At 39.8% G+C, this 18,212-nt stretch overlaps 1 protein-coding gene across 1 annotated transcript in view; it reads left to right on the plus strand.

The window, feature by feature from the left end:
* LOC139728998 (mitogen-activated protein kinase kinase kinase kinase 3-like) overlaps positions 1-18,212 on the plus strand; it is a 164,588-nt gene that overhangs the window by 84,870 nt on the left and 61,506 nt on the right. The window contains exons 7-11 of the mRNA XM_071639925.1: positions 3,994-4,073; positions 4,883-5,027; positions 5,614-5,739; positions 8,321-8,396; positions 9,035-9,161. Coding sequence (XP_071496026.1) covers positions 3,994-4,073; positions 4,883-5,027; positions 5,614-5,739; positions 8,321-8,396; positions 9,035-9,161 — 554 coding nt within the window. The remainder of the gene's footprint in view (positions 1-3,993; positions 4,074-4,882; positions 5,028-5,613; positions 5,740-8,320; positions 8,397-9,034; positions 9,162-18,212) is intronic.

Here is an 18,212-nt window from a genome sequence, read left to right on the forward strand (position 1 = left end):
GCAGGGTGCTTGAATCTCGTCAGCAGTTAACTGCCTCCACCAAAACCTGTCTGTCAAACCATGAAGGCCATTGTTAAGCGCCTCCCAAGGTCATGTGGGGACTGGTAGACACTTATCACCCAGCGTGATCAATCTTCCCTGCAGAAATCTAACCCCATGACACAACAACACTCTTCATTCTAGGGGTTGCTGAAATGTGTCCTCTTTGCGAGGTCACGGGGGTTCACGTTTCACCACTGGAATTTGTTTGCTAGCCTCTGTTTACAGACTTTAAGATATATATAATCGTTCTCTTTGTTTTCACAAAGTTTTGGTCACCTCCACACCACGTGCGTACAAGGGACATTCAAGTTTTGTTGTTGTGTTTTTATTGCCATGATGCCCTTATGTTTATTCATATGTCATTGCTGCAGTCACGTAACCATGCAATGCCTAGCAACACGGTGTGCCTATGCATGTCAAACAATAAGTTACACAAATTCATGATGCTCATGAACACCTTAAAGGACAAGTTCACCTTTATAAACATAAGGATTGAGAGAATGTAGCAATATTAGTAGAACACATCATTGAAAGTTTGAGGAAAATCAGACAATCCGTTCAAAAGTTATGAATTTTTAAAATTTTTGTGCAGCAACCGCTGGATGAGAAGACTACTGCAGTGTATGAATAACTTGCGTACAGCAATATAAGGAAAATATAAAGAGAATTTCACAAAATTCCATCTTTTGAAAAAAGTACACATTCCCCTGACTCGTTACCGACAAATGTTATGGGCAATATTATTCCCCCTGCCTTTAGAACGAGGCAAGTCAAGAGCTCTTTTATCATGCGAAAAAAGTGAAAATATGTTGCATTTTCTTTTCCATTTTCTTTATACTGTTGTACGCATATGACTCACAAGCTGTAGTAGTCTCCTCATCCAGCGGTTCCAACACAAAAATTTTTAAAATTCATAACTTTTGCATCGATTGTCCAATTTTCCTCAAACTTTCACTGATGTGTTCTACTAATATTGTTGCATTCTCTCAATCCTTATGTTTATGAAGGTGAACTTGTCCTTTAAGAATTATTTAGGCCTTTTTCCTTAAAAATGATCAAGGTGAAGTATATTGAATGCAAAACTGCCATATATTTATTTGCCGTAGCCTGTAGGTGCCTACAGTACATGCAATTTTCTGTGTGTGTGTGTGGTTTTTTTTTCTTTTTTAATATGGGAATATGATTTTTGCATTCAAAATATTTGTATTTTTTTCTAAGTCTTGGCATATTTTTTTTAGATCTTAAGTTAAAGGGGTTGGCAGACCTGTAAGCAGGACCAGTTGGATTAATCTGTAACTTATATCCTTAGATATCATGGGCAAGCTACCATAACAAGGCCTGAGGACAGTCAAGTCATAATTCAGCTTGTTTGAAGCCAGGTGTATCGGGTCACCAGTTTCCTGAGGTAGTTACCATGGCAACGGCTAGGTATATCACAATGTTTACGACATATTCATGCAATTCGATATTAGCTACAAGATACAAAGGCCTCTTATCCCTCAGGCAAATGTGATCACGAGAATGGAGAGAAAACTGGAACAAATTCAGAGAATATTGTTTCCTCTTTGCTGCAAGAGCTACAAAGTTTGAGCTCAAATGTGAAACACTACTGAGAATACACATATATAGACATCAACCAGTTATTGCTCTTGTTTGGTAACATTTCATCTTTGTTTGGAGGATTTAACTGGTACATTTTTTTTGGGGGGGGGAGATTATTGCTGAAACCAATTTTCCAGCTTTCATGTAAGCACTGTCGAGTCCGAATCATGGAATGATTCAGCTTATGGTATTAGGAGTGAGCTCAAAACGCCTTTCATACTGGCAATTGAAGGGGTGTGTTTTGATAGAGTCCCCTTTGTTGATCCCTGCCCCTATTTCTCTCCCCCCCCCCCCCCCCCATTGCTGTGTTGTTGTGCATATTGCCTGAAAAAAAAAAAGGTGGTATTATTCTTTGGATCAAGGATTTTCTTATCTCTTCATCTCTCATGTATGCAATAACAATAGATCACCATACAATACGGGTAGGATTTCTGAATGGACAGTGTGTAAACAACTGCTGTAGGAAAGAAAATAAACTAGATTTCATGCACCAGTAAACCTCTTTGGCTATCATGACCAGGTGTAATTTCTCTTTTCAGTGTAGATCATGAAATCATCTGCAGCTCTGCATGTATGATTTGTTATTGTTGTTGTTTTTTAAATCAGTGTTTTGTTTTGACTTTGCTATTCAAGTAAACTCTTATTTGTTCTCCTTACCTGACTGCAGAATTTGAGGAAAATGTTTACTAATTTTTTGTAAAGAGTCCAGGAAAATATCATTGATCTCCATGCTCCAGTAGAGGTCACCTCCGACTTCAAGATATTAGTTGGAAGGTGGAGTGTAGCCAGCCGCTGGGTATTCTTCAGAGTGTCTTATTGTGTTCATGCATTTACAACTGTATGCATGATGTAACATTTGCATTGTGAATTAAATCAGAAAAGGAACAAAACGATTGCATACTTTGGTCACGACTCCATCATACTCTATAGCCCTTTTTACACTTGTGTTTCTTAACCCCGGATTTTCTCTGACCCAGGACTGTCGTTAGTCCCGTACCAATTTTTTCAGCTTTTTACACTGGCCAATTAGTCCCGTACTATCTCTTGTCCGGGGCTAAGGAGAAAACTGACCTTTTTACACTCGTATTTCTTAGCCCCGGACTTTCCAAACCACATGAATATTCATGATTACGCTGTGCACTGTACACGTACAGGCACGCACCGGCAGCACTTCGTTTCTGATTGGTCAGTGGGGGTCGGACTTCGTCTCCGTCGCTTAGCCCCGGATTATTTTTTCGTTCTGTTTACACTCACTTGCTTGGCACCGCAATTGCGGTGCTAACCCTGCTATTTTGCAGGGCCAGATAGTACCGGACTATCGGTGGGGCTAGCCCACTTTGGCAAAAACGAGTGTATACAGAAAGTGGGCTAAGGATAGTCCTGTACCAACGGTGGGGCTATTCAGGCCCCCCCTTAGCCCCACCGTTGGTACGGGACTAAGCAAAAATTTACAAGTGTAAAAAGCCCTTTTGATGTGGAGAATACTTTTCAGTCTCCAGGGAGATTTGATATTGTCCATCTGATGCTAGCATTGCATGTTTAGAGTGAGAAGTTCAATTAGGATTCAATTCCTCAAATGTGCTTGTTTGCACAGTACTGAAGATGCACCATGGGGCTTCGTGTTTACTGTTCGGTTCAGTCAAATTTGTAGATAATAGATTAGGGTAATTGATACGTGAGCATAGTCAGGAAATTACAAGTCAATGTTTTCGGGTGTGTGATTGGTTTGTCAAGTCATTCGGGATTGAAACATACAGTTTGTCAGTCATACACTTTGTACTTTACTAGCATTTGTGGGTTGAAAGCAGTTTATTAAGCGGTCGCACTTGCCAATCAAATATGTGCATTATTACTTCTGGCCCAGACCGTAGATGTGTTTCCATTGGATATGGATGATTAAAATGTCTGCAACTGTAATGTCCATGCCACTTTTTCCAATAAAAGTCTTGTGCTGTGTGTGTGCTGACTCTTCGCTGGAGAGTATGTCATTTGTCACTGTATTGGCCTACAACTCATTACTTTTAAAATTTTTTCTCCTATCAATGTGATCCAATTTAAATGACCAGTTGTCGTGTATCATGAAGTGTTCCAAGTAATGTTGGATTGACGTCAAGAAAATCATTAAAGGTCAACTGTGCACTGGCAGAACCGAGAATCGATGACACCTTTCTAGTTCTACTACACAGGGCTTGGATTTGTCAGAATGTTAAGTCCAAGCATCATCAAGAAATACAGCCATTGACATCCCACTCATAAATTCATATGATGTCAATTGAATCTTCAATTGCACTTGGATGGGGTTTTTTTTTGTGTGTGTGTAAACTATTATCATTTTCTCATACCATGCAGTGTGACATCTGGGCCGTAGGTATTACTGCCATTGAGTTAGCAGAGCTGCAACCACCCATGTTTGACCTTCATCCAATGAGGTAGGTCCAAGGCCAAGCAGAGATTCTGAAACTTGTCATAGAGAGAAGATTCACAATAAGTGGAATGTTTTTCTCTTTTCTTTAAACTTTAGACAGTTGTGTTCCATACTTTGTAGACTGACTGATATACCAATCACAAACAGCCATGATTTAAGGAGAAAATAGTAGTAGTAGTAGTAGTAGTAGTAGTAGTTGTAGTTGTAATAATAATAATAATAATGATAATAATAATAATAATAATGCCATTTCTATAGTGCCATTTTCCATTCTGTTTAAATGCTCAAGACACTTTGCACCAAAGCAAAAAGACTGAAAATACATATACCATAAAAGAAGAAGATAAAAAAGAAGACATGAATGTTTGTCTTCAAAACGCACTGTCAAACAAATAGGATTTTAGGTTACTCCTAAAGACGTTATGGAGCTTGAGTCTTTCAGCTCATGTGGAAGTGAATTCCACAGTGTTAGTCCAGCATGAGCGAAAGCTCGTTCTCCCCAACATTTCCTTAAAAGGGGAATATGTCAGAGACCAGAATGTTGTAAGATGTGCTGGCTGACAGTAGCGATAATAGTCCAGTTTCTGCACTTTTCATGTGGACCATATCCAGATTAGACATGGGAGATGACGTGAGTGAAAATGGCCCTCTGTATATACAATGTGGTCATGTTAAAGGAATGGTAAAATTTCTTGAAGTATTAAATGAATTAACAATATTCCTTCTCTCCTTGCTACCCCACCCACCCATCCCCTATCCTCTCACCCACCATCACCCCCATCCTCTCCTCTCCTGCCCCATCCCCTCTTCCAGAGCACTCTTTCTAATGTCAAAGAGCAACTTCGTTCCTCCGAAGCTGAAAGACAAGTCAAAATGGTCGGATTCATTCCAGTCCTTCATCAAAACAGCACTAATCAAGAACCCAAAGAAGAGACCCACAGCGAGCAAACTACTTCAGGTAAGACGTCACCGAGTACTGAAGCAGACATTGACCAAAAAAAAACAAAACAAAAAAAGAAGAGCAACCCCCCCCCCCTAAAAAAAAAAAAAATGAAGCAAGATGGATAATATATGAGGATGGTGTAATTCGATGGGAATATCCAAATTTTTGTTAGTATGGACTTAATCTTTATATGTGGAAGTTACAGTATCTTTTTGACGAAAAGATTTGTAATGGCAAGATATTATTTCTTATAATGGCCAAGATTTGCATTCATGCATTGAGTCTATTCTGTGTGCATTATATTGTGTGTGTGTGTGTGTGTGTGGCCGTGTCCAAATAATCTGAAGGAAAATAGTAGAAAAAATGATTGTAAAATATATAACACACATTTAAATGTCTTTTTGACCGTGTAATTGGTATCAGGGTATTATGAATCAATACAAGTCAACATCTATTTACATTGCATAGTTCATGTAAGAAATCTGGACAGGATTCCTGAGGCTCCCTCGCTGGGGACTCCCAAGGCTCCCCTGCTGGGGCCTGCCTCTTGCTAGTGGCTTGATTCAGTTCTGTATTTTATACAATCCGTTCCCTCCCGCAGAATCCGTACGTCAATGGCAACCACCTCACCAAACAGACCATGAAGGACCTCCTGGAGAAGGCGAGGAGTGCCAACCCGGGCTACGCACCCATCGAGGATGATGAGGAAGACCGGTTAGACAACCAGGTGGGTTGGGACGAGGGCAGGGGAGGGGAGTGGAGGTTAGACAACCAGGTGGGTTGGGACGAGGGCAGGGGAGGGGAGGGGAGGGGAGGTTAGACAACCAGGTGGGTTGGGAGGAGGGCAGGGGAGGGGAGGGGAGGTTAGACAACCAGGTGGGTTGGGAGGAGGGCAAGGGAGGGGAGGGGAGGTTAGACAACCAGGTGGGTTGGGAGGAGGGCAGGGGAGGGGAGGGGAGGTTAGACAACCAGGTGGGTTGGGAGGAGGGCAGGGGAGAGTAGGGGAGGGGATGGGGTCCATTTGTGACCGCCCAGCTCAAAACCCACCAAAAGTAGGCCCAAATGAATTTCCCCTTTTCCACATGGCATACCAGAAAAGAGTAAGCTCAAGCTTTAAGATGGTGTGTAACTTGTTAAACTGGACCATCCTAACCCATTCAAAAAGTGATTGACACAAGAGAGAGTTGAAGGATGTGCAGTCTCATAGAAAAGGAAGAAAAGGGGATTTACAGATTAGGGTATCTCAGGCATGCTGTGCAAAAGTATCAATGAAAACATGTTCTATTTTTCACAGTGAAATCAGTGCCTGTCCCCCAAAATACGATCCAGACTAAATTGCTGATATCTCGATTTTAGTTTTCTTTTAAGCTGCCAAATTTCAACTATATACGTAGGTAGAGAAAAGATTACTCTCGTGGATAAGACACCTTTAAGAATTTGAGCCGATCAATGCAAATAACATATTTCGGTCCATTACTGAGAATCCTAATCTGCAACTTTTTGTAGGTTTTGAGCTGGGCGGTCACATTTTTGCTCTGGAGAAATGCAGGACCACCAGTGCAGATTTGCTGTCCAGATTGCATTGGCACAACAAGTGGGCTGGTTTAATGACATGTTGTCATGTTTAGCCCAGCCTAGAAAACAGGTTGTTCCCAACAGCCAGAAAGCCTGTCTAAAGGCTTGCCTGACATGACACCAGCTAATTCATGCACAGTGTATTCCATTAACTTCAGTGTGTCAGGTAGGAACAAGGTCGATCAAGTGGATCATCTCTGCGTGCTCAGGGGAATATAAGAATAATAATGATAAAGTACATTTATAATGCGCCGTATCTATCATTAATGATACTCTCGCCGCATGAGTGCCGGAATGATATCCATATAAGATTTGAATGCCAGATAACATTTTTTTCCCCCTATGCTTATGAATATGCATTGACAATGTTCAAAGACTAGGCAGTTCCATTTGCCTATGGAAGGGGGGGGGGGGGGGGGATGTGTCAAACCAATACAGTCTCTTTCTTAGCTGAAAACAAACTTCTTATCTTTTGAATTTGCTGCCTTCAGTACAACAAAATATGCACAAAGCTTCTGATTTGTGCAGATGTCTGACAATGAGCAACCTTGTGGGCATGCATTGTTAAGATAATGTTGAAAAGAGGAAGTATCCGTGTGATATCATTCCATTAAAGCTATGTTCCCACTCAACCGAGTCCAGATTCAACAGTAGCGACTGTGTCTGTGGTTGTCCTTTTTGGGGTTTTGGGGGTTCCCTTAGTGTTTTGCGAATACCTCCAGTGTGTGTTTGTTTCATATGAACTATAATATCAATAGAAAGGTCAAAATAATTGTGATATGATTGATGTGTTCACATTGTTATCGTTATTGCAGAAATTTTGGGAACAGTCTGTTTTCTGATTATGAGTGTATTCTATTTAACTTTTAGACATTCCTTTTTCTTCTGTACAGAATTGAACAAAAGTGAGATTTTTCCATCACTTATGATTTGGCTTTTTTGTTTTGTTTTTTGTTTTATTTAGGGAAGGAAAGGAAAGGAGAAGAAGGATGTTTACTTATGATAATATGTCTTACACAGTTCATCTATATGGTCATAGAGAAAATGTGCTATGTTTGTGAAGAAAACGTGAAGTTACTATTTTTTTTTTTGTGTGTGTGTATATGAAGAATGAACGACTACTGTGCAATCAATATCACCGTCTGATGACCTACACAATTCTATAGAGGTACTCGGTTGATGCTATATTGGATGACTCACTGACATTTGAGTGGTCATGACTGTCATGACATTTTGTCCAGTTGTGTGTTGTTGGTTTTTTTTTTTCATTAAATGTGGTTGTCAGTCATCTTTTGGCTTTGAGTGATGCTCAATGGTTTCTATTAAAGGTCCAGTTTACCTTTGGGAGCAGTGATTTAAAAAATGTTCAAGATATCACATTTGATGCATATGAGTAGGTTTGTTGTATCACAAAACATCCTACCATATAACGTTTTTGCAATAAAGCCTAAAATATAAGGAGATATCAGTGTTTTTCTCAATAAACCGTAACTGTTGACGGTTTAGTCTGGCAACATTTTTGTTATAACTACTGTTCACATTTTGTGTATTTAACAACACTTAACATTGATTGTACGGATTCAAATTTTTTACAGTGGTTGTTTCTATCCCTAACTCACGTATTAGAACTATTTTAAAGCACTAATGCTGGGTTTTTGTTTCATCTGCAAATGGGAAATTATGCCTTTAGTTGTAATGCATGAAATCTAATTTTTTTACCCTCGTCTCTGCAGCCTCCAGTGAATGTGAAAAAGAGAGTATCGTCAAAGAAGACAGACCAGAAGGACAGGCCAGCATCAGAAATAAACAGTAAGATGGATAAATTCAGTGATACACTTCATACATTGCATTTAATTTGTGTGGTTTGACATTGGGTGAGATGAGGATAATTCTTTCTTTTGTAGAAATGTCATTATATAGGTGCATTCATCTTTAGATTTCTTTCCTTTTTACCCAGGTGCATCACTTTAAAAATTGCGTGTAGTATAGATGCTTGTTTACTTTTCCATATCAGTGAATTTACCCATGAGTTATCTATTCATTTTTTCCCCCACCTTTGCTCATGGGTGGAAACTGGTCAGTTTATGGGCTGTGTTACACAGAAACGGACTGTTATTGAACACACAATGCAAAACACCTAGTAAAATACAAACATACATTTGATACTGATGGGACTTGAAACACATGCAAAATAAGAAAAAGAAAAGAGAAAGAGAATACAGTAATGGCTAGACATATGTCATGCTGATTATGAGGATTGCACATGTATGAGAAGAAGAAATGAATGAAAAGAGAATGATGATAATTACAACTGATTGCATCATGTACATTTTTCTCCTTTCTTTGTATGTGTGTGTGTTTGACAATTTTTTTTATGACTGTGCTTAATTCATGATACTTCACCTCTAATACCTTTGCCCCCTTCTTCTTCCTTCTCCTTCTTCCAGTGGACTTTGTGAAAAAGGTAAAGGAGGTACCCAGACCGCCGCCAGACGAAGATTTGTTGATGGGAGAGGGGGGCTACCAGAGCACCCAAGACTGGAATCCCAGCAGCTCAGAGTCGGAGGGCAGAAAGTAAGTCCAGAGAACTGGCCAATTGACCGGCCCACATGTGGTCATTTATCGAGCACTTGCATGAAAGGGATATGCCTCATTATTAACCCCTGCACCATGACAGGTTATGACTGTTTTGGCGGCCATTTGTGTTTGTTTGTTTTTTATTCCAGTGCAGGTATCAATTAAAATGAAACTAATCTACTTACTTGAAAAACAAAAAGTGCTTAGGCGTCAGGGAATTAAGTCACTGCAGTTCTGCTCGCGTTCTGAACGCGTTCTGAACGGGGTACTTAAATGAAACAAAAGGCGCGTTACCTTCCGTTCCGCTGGAAAACTAACGGAAATTTCGCTATTGTTTGCGGAACGGGCAAGAACAAAGTCATTACCGATTTAGTGAGGACGGGTTCTTGAACGTTCCACGGAAAGATCGTGCGCTATTGTTCGCGAATCCACTAAAGAAATTGCGACTCTACTCCTCCAAAACGCGCTTTTGAACGATCTATCCACAGTGTACACACAATAAGGGAATGCTCATTGCGTTCTACAGTGCTTGTGTACCTTGGAATTGCGAATGGGAAATGAACTCTCCATCGTATTTGAGGCTATAAAATGGTGCTTGTGTTGTGGTACAATAAGAATGAAAAGGCGGAAATTAGGAAGGGTTATCGAGCGTTCCACGGAAAGCACATCACTGACATGCTCTATTTGACCGCGTATTCCTTAAAATTATGACATGAAACTTACCTCCCTTCCGTGTTTGACGCTATCTACATGAAATACTACTATCGGATTTGGCAAGAAAGAATTCTTGATCGTAACAAATAAAATTCGCGTGCCATTATCTGAGCAGACCTCGAAAATTAGCCGTCGATGCTCTTGGTCGTGATGCCCCCAGAATGTGGCAGAAAACGATATTCTCTAGGCCATACAATTTACACCTGCCCCTTTTCTTCTTGACGTCGCTCCCCTGTGATCAAAGACGTGCCATTTTTCTTTTTGTCGTTAGTGTGCCTCTTTTTAATTCATTTGTTTTGGGGTTCTGTGGTGACAAAAACCAGGGCACACACACACACAAAAAAAAAAAAAAAATGACGGATGTTTTATTGTACTTTTGGAAATGAACAGCGTAAATGTCAGATATTTGATTTTGCGTTCGAAAATGAATAAGGATAACATTCGGCTCCGAAAGATGCTGAAATAAATGTCGAATGTTTGCTTTGACGTTCAGAAATAAATAATAATGATATTCATCTCCGCCTCTTTTTAATTCATTTGTTTTGGGGTTCTGTGGTGACAAAAACCAGGGCACACACACACACACACACACACACACACACACACACACACACAAAACAACAAATGACGGATGTTTTATTGTACTTTTGGAAATGAACAGCGTAAATGTCAGATATTTGATTTTGCGTTCGAAAATGAATAAGGATAACATTCGGCTCCGAAAGATGCTGAAATAAATGTCGAATGTTTGCTTTGACGTTCAGAAATAAATAATAATGATATTCATCTCCGCCTCTTTTTAATTCATTTGTTTTGGGGTTCTGTGGTGACAAAAACCAGGGCACACACACACACACACACACACACACACACAAAACAACAAATGACGGATGTTTTATTGTACTTTTGGAAATGAACAGCGTAAATGTCAGATATTTGATTTTGCGTTCGAAAATGAATAAGGATAACATTCGGCTCCGAAAGATGCTGAAATAAATGTCGAATGTTTGCTTTGACGTTCAGAAATAAATAATAATGATATTCAACTCCGTACGATGATGAAATAAATGCCGGATGTTTGTTTTTGCGTTTGAAAGTAAATAGCAATAACATTCAGCTCCGGAAGATGCTGAAGTAAATATCAAATGATCCCTTTGACGTTCGGAAATGAATAACAATAGTATTCAACTCCATACGATGATTAAATAAATGTCGGATGTTTGCTTTTACTTTCGAAAGTAAATAGTAATAACATTCGGCTCCGGAAGATGCTAAAATAATGTCAGATGATTGCTTTTACGTTCGGAAGTGAATTGCAGTATTTATTCTGCTCCATACGGGCTATACGATACTAAAATGACTGTCAGATGTTTGCTTTTATATTTCGAAATGAATAACAGTAACATTCAGCTGCGTTCGATGGTGATATCAATGTACGATTTTGACTTAACATTTGGAAATGAAATAGCTAATATTCAACTCCGTACGATGATAAAATAAATGCCGGATGTTTGCCTGTTTGTTCGAAAGTAAACAGCAATGACATTCGGCTCCGGAGGATGCCAAGATAAATGTCAGATGATTGTTTTATTCTTTTAACGTTTGGAATTGAATGGGAGTAACATTCTGCTCCATGCGATGCTAAAATAAATGTCGGATATTTGCTATAAAATTTCAAAATGAATAACAGTTACATTTAGCTGCGTTTTATATGGTTAGCTAAGTGTCTGATCTCTGCCTTGACCTTCAAAAATGAAAAACAGTATACATTCGGTTAAGTACATTGCTAAAATAATTGTCAGATGATTCATTTCACTTTCGGAAGTGGACAGCAGTAATATTCGGCTCCGTATACGATAATAAAATAAATGTCGGATGTTTGCTTTTACATTTGGAAATGAATTACGGTAATATCATGCTCCATACGATGCTAAAAAATAACACATTGTTGCTGTTACATTTAGAAATGATTAACGGTATCAATCGGCTCAGTTAGATGCTAAGATAAATAGCGGATGTTTGCTTTCATGTCCGGAAATGAATAAAGATAACATTCAGCTCCGTAAGATGCTGAAACCAATGTCGGTTGTTTGCTTTTACATTCGAAAATGATAAGCTGTAACATTTGGCTCCGTAAGTTGATCAAATACTAATAAACGTTGGGTTTTTTTTTTCTACAATCAGAAATGAAAAATGGTTCTTCAGGGGTCGCGCTTAACTTTTTAACTAGCCAGGCAGATCAGTTAGATTCAATTTTGGCTAGTCCGCAAAATTTTTGACTGGCCAACAGTCCGTCTTGTTTTTTAATCGCATGACTAATGTCACTTTGGGGAGGGCCCCAAGTAATACGACATTTCAATTACTGTATTATATATCATATTCATTATCATTACTTCATTATCATCATTCATCATCACTACGTTTTGTAACTGTTTTGTGACAGGTTGAATTGTCTTCCGGGTCAGGGGCAAGACATACAGCCTACAGGCCTCGGAAATGTTGATGTTTATTTATGAACGCACGCACACCGTACTGAATCACACCAACACATTCACAAGAAGTGAAGAACATGTAGATTATTCATTCTTTTTTTATTCTCCAAACAAACGTTTCAGTAGTGACAAATACAGGCCTAATTAATGGTCGATTCGTTCTAAGCTAAGCATTTTTTGAGGCACCATCATAAACCAGGGTGCTACACAACTTTTTTTAATCACTTGCCCGATCGGGCAAGCAGATTTGCAAATTAGTGTAAAACACTTGCCCGAACAGAAAAAAAAAATCAGAAAATATAAAAATTAAAAAAAAATCACTTGCATGTCAAGGTTTTAATGGAAAAAAAGAGAGAAAGTGAAGTTGATAAACAGCTGAGGTTGAGAAAAAGAGAGAAATAGCATATTTGAGGCCAATTATCAGGGTTTCATTTTTCAGGAGGACTATTACCACGCTCCTTACGCCTTGTCAGGAACACTAAAATAGGTGTAGCATTCTTTTTTTTTTTCACATAATGGTACTTCAATATTTAAAAATGCTTCTGGTAATTGGTTATTCCATCTCCCCTCTACCCGACTCCTTTCACTGTGTACTTGTACTCATTTCACTCTGATCTTTCCCCGCCTTGGCCTCGATCCCATTGGAAAAAACAAAGAAGAAAAAACAACGAGAAAACACACACACACACACACACACACGCACACGCACACACAACAAAAACCTCTTCTCTCTTCCACCTCCCTGCCTACACCTTTCTGATTTCCGTGTTTCTGTCAGGTGAAAGAATAAAACAACAGCAGATGTTGATTGAAACTTGACACCCATTCATGCCAGCCAGGCAAGGCTGCCATGTAACTTCAAAGCACATTCCGACAGCTGGCTGGCAAAACCACATGGCAGAATTTGCGCGCGTTTGTAGATTGCTGATTGGGTGGAGCTAGGGCCTGGGAACAGGCAAGGGTGTTTAGTCTGTGAGTTATCAAAAGCAGACCTTCTGAACAATTGAAACGTCATGATACTTTTGGACTGAAAGGGAAAAAAAAAGACGAGTTTAGTATCATAAATTTTTACGTAGTCATGCAAAAAGATTAATATACACTCATGTCATGACAAGAAATGAATCAATATTCCAAGACAAAAACAAAGCAGCCTCGGGTACCTAACGGTGACATCGAGACGACATGCATTCACCATGCACGTTTGGGAGCAACATGTTGGAGTTGGCAGGGGGAGGGGTGATCCTGGAGTTTGTGAAAATTTCCCGACACCCAGGGAGGTGATAGAATCTCTTCCCACTGTCTAACCGGATAGTGAATTTGTCTCGGCATACGAGACCTTTCATATATTTCTGTGATTTAGTTTTTAATCGAGTGATTAATCAATCCCTTCCTACAGTTCAGTAAACATTTAAGATACTCGATCAAGCACACTATTATAATTCAAAGTGTAATCGACTGTTCGATATTTCTACTATGGGTCAAAAGAAAGGCTATAGAAGCATGTGTTGCTTATAGAATCATGATCTTTGCGATGATTCCTTGAACTCAACTCACGAGCTAGTTCTTCGATCGATATTTCCAGGCTATATTTACACGCTGTTTATTCCAGTGCGCGCATTCTTTCGTCTGGCACCTGGGTGGGGTCTGGCACCTGGTTTTGTGGAAATTTCCACAAGTTTCTTGTACGACCAGAGACTGCATACAGAATCTCTTCGCTTGTATTTACCGTCGTGTTTTCCCCCTTTGCTGGTAATGAACATTTATATTTAACTTTACGAAGGTTGCAATCTAGCACGTGGTTCTTGTTGTGAGGTGTATGTATTTTTTTATTTTTTTTTTGTCATCATTCATGGCCGGAGGGGAAAGAAGAAGTATGCTCAGCAATCTGTCTTTCACACCAGCATCAGTAATTATCATCACCATCACTCAGATCATTCGGCCCTTGTCCTATTAACATTCAGAAACATGACCAACATGCCACTCGAGATAAACTGCACCTAAGCAAACAACATCCCCGACAACACAAACTCTACAAAAGATCACACACAGCTGGGATCAAACTTCCTTCGAAATACTGCAGCAAAGCGGAGAAATCGCCGTTACGACAATGCATGTACAGTGCCAGACACTTAAAATAATCACTTTTAAATACTTCGAAATATAAAGGTAACGAATAAAGTGACATTAAACGAAAGAAATCGTACCAAACTAGTAATAATGAGAAACCACGGAAGAGAATAAGCCCTAGCGGAAGTTTGCAGCACCGAACGCCAAGCGAAATACAAAGGTATTCTCTTATATCAAGCTATACCGAAAGGTGACATCAGTCGGGTCACTAATTGTAATTTTTTCATCGGGGCCAACCTCGATTTGTAAAGCCTAATGTTTTCTATTGTGTTTGCATTTTATTACAAACGATATATACAAACTGTTTCTTGACATAAAAGCCAATTCAGGTGCTCTCTACCCCACCGTAGGTTGTCCTTTACAACAATGACCCGGATATACCCTTGCGGCTGGAAGCTTTTGTGCTTGATATCAGAAGGTGGGGAACGGCCTGGATCTGCTGAGCTGCGCATGCATGACCGAGCTGTGCCGATAATCCACTGCCAAACGTAAACGCGTCTTAGCCCCCCCCCCCCCCCAAAAAAAAAAAAAAAAAAAAAAAAAAAGTTGTAATACTTGTATTGGCGTAACATGAGATTTTCAAGTAGGGTCGGGCGGGCGGATTTCTTTTCTTTTCTTTTCTTTTTTGCTACCTGTATTTTACTTGTAAAAGTCATATTTAAGCCCCCCCCCCCCCCCTCCCAAAAAAAAAAAAAAAAAAAAAAAGTGTTGCATTGGACTCTTGGAGCAACGGGTCACTGAAAAATGGGGTAGGTAGGTAGGTAGGGATTTTTTTTTTTTTTTTTTTTTAGTAAGTCCCACCCAAAATTTCCCCCGGATCGAGTACCCCCCTTCGGCGACTGTCCCCCGCCCCCCCCCCCAAAAAAAAAAATAAATCAATCAAATAAAATAAAACTAGTACAGTAAACCTTGCCTAAATCGAACTTGCATATTAAGTCGAATAATTGCCTATAAGTCAACGGTCTTATAAAGTTCTCTTCTCTTTATTTTCTATTGTTTTAAAGACAAATTTTAGTTAAATCTAAGCTATTTCTTCAGTCTTATAACAGATTCGGCTTTAATAGGCAAGGTTGACTATGACTGTAGTTTTTACAACAGTTCTAAGATGTGTAAATTCTATTGTCAAATGCCAGCAAATCCCATATGAAGACTCTTTATATTATTTTTTTTAACCAGATAACTCCATGATAAACCTGCATTCAACTAAAGTTTTGCATAGTGATGGTTCCTGTGTAATATTAATAATAATAAACAGTCAACATACTACACCCAAATCAAGACTGTATAGCTTCATTTCACAGGGCTGCCAGCTCCCACGCATTGAGCGTGAGACTCGCGCATTTTGGTCCTTTCTCACTCTAAAACTTTATTTCATTTGCATGCATTTCTATTGATCTCATTTTTGACTCCTAAATCATAGCATTGGCCTATGGGAGTCTCACTCTCAACTAGTTTCCAGTGTTGGCAGCCCTGATTTCAGGCAGCCAGCAGGAGGCTACTGTAACCCTATTGCTCCGTAGATCCTTTACACCTGTCCCGCTGGAGACCCATTCATTGCTGGCTCTGCTGTTAGTGCTCAGTAAACAGTTACAACTGCTGCACCAAGTGCAGAGCTACCAAGTCTCACGCATTCTGGAACCATCTCACGCATGACACCCATTTTTCTCACGCATCGGGCGAAGTCTGCAACTTGGGCCTATAATAATGGGAATAGCTCAAAAGATTAAAGTGATAGTTGCAATTGAAGGTATATTTCCCTTTTGTCTTTCAAAATAAGTAAAAAATAGTCACTTACGTATGCACCTGATCGCACCATTAAGAGCTAGAAATTGAAAAAGCTCCGTACTGTGGGAGCCACAGGGGGAAAACCCCCTCCCACACACTCGCTCGCGCGCACATTCGCATGCCGAGATGCCGAGTCATGAAAATCCAAAGAGATCTTCTCAGTATTGGGGAAAATCTCTTTGTGAAAATCTCACTCTCAAAAAATCTCACAACATTTTTTGAACTTGGCATCCATGCAATTAATGTGCAGTGTTCATCTATTCTACAAATCATTTATGAGGCCGATATTATTACTGGAATTATACCCCTTCACAGAATTTAAAGATGTTGAAATCCCTATCCTGAATGTTTTCACTTCATATTTTACCATTTTGACTTAGATAAGATAGATGCAAATTGACCCATGTGTACGATCTTTTCATCGCACACGGCGATCTCTTTTACAGTCCCACATTTACAGATTCGTGTAAGTTCTCCACACAAGAAACCTATGGCAAAACTGTACACAATACATTGCAGTTTGAATGCAAAAGTATAAACTGGTATCTAATCTTGATAGAGTACGCGTCCGTGTTGGAAACAGATGACGTACACTGTACTGATCAAGCGAGGCTATGCGAGGCGCTAGCTAGATCAAGGAGGTCTGAGAGTGAGACATGACCTCCTTCCTTGGCTAGATCTCTCTCTCGTACATCCAATATCCCCAGAGCCGTTTCCACTTCGGGTTTTTGCGATCGTGATCGCAATCAACAAGATTCCATCTGTACTTGATATTGATAGCACAAAAAAAAAGAAAAAAAAAACATAGGGTCGGGCGGGTTTAATTCTCCGCCAATGTAACATTTTTTTTTGACCTTATGGTTCGGTTGTGGGGGGGGGGGTGGGGTGGAAAAGATCCACCACCTGGTTCGATGTAGAAAGCGCAATTCACCGTCAGAAAATTATGAACAGTTACTGCTGATCACCTGTCAACAAATCTTCGAAGAGAGTTCACTGTAATTTAACACTTCAAAATTACCAGTTTATAACACCTGCAAGTTAGTCAAATGTACGATCGTAAGATTTTTGCCTTGTTTTGCATTATTTCAGCCATTTAACACACTAAAAACAGAATTTAGTTTCAATTTTAACAAAGTAAACGTTCTGGTCCCAACTGAGATCTGATAAGTTAGCGATAGAGCACAATCATGGACGTACATCGTGTATTTCCACGGTACAATAGGAGTTACTACGTTGTTGACTCCGTGTTATGTGTGTGAAACCAGAGGAGCCACGGAACTCATCATGTATAGCGCGTTCAAAGTGAGAATTTGTCCCGAGACATGCTAGAGCAGATTTGAGATGAGTGGAGAGGTGGTGTGTGTGGGGGGTGGGGGGGGGGGGGTGAGAGTGGGACGCTACGTGTGGAAGAGTGACAGCGTGGACCTATACATGCTACACACGTATGGATTAAAAAACAGGTCTTTTTCATCTCATCACGATCGCCGCCACCTCATTTAAAATGATTACCATCAGATGTCTGATAATAACGATTGCCTAATTGCCCATTGTCACCAACAGACAAACTGAGTCCCGCTTCCACTCCCGCATCAAAGGTTTAGCTCTAATAATAGTGGCTCCATTCACCGTTAACGAACGAAGCCCTCATTGTCGGAAAGTTCAGTTGGCGCATGGCATATAGCAATGGCGTTATCCGGGTTCTTTTATTCAGAACTCCTACACAGGTGATTGTATAGTGCTGCTTTTGGGCAGAGTTGCTATATAAAAGGCAATAGATTTAGTCAATGTTTTAGTCAAAAGGCTTAAGTTTTAGTCAGCGTTCCAATTACGAAAGACAAGTTTCAGTTTCATGTTTTTCAGTATTCCACCTTTCTCTGCCAAACTTATCACAACTAAGTAAAATAAAAGCCAGAGAACCCGAAAACACACA

Source organism: Diadema antillarum, unplaced genomic scaffold (genome assembly GCF_040938485.1).
Source record: "Diadema antillarum isolate AM-2024a unplaced genomic scaffold, OU_Dant_1.0 seq00000209_RagTag, whole genome shotgun sequence".
In the NCBI taxonomy this organism is placed as follows: domain Eukaryota; kingdom Metazoa; phylum Echinodermata; class Echinoidea; order Diadematoida; family Diadematidae; genus Diadema; species Diadema antillarum.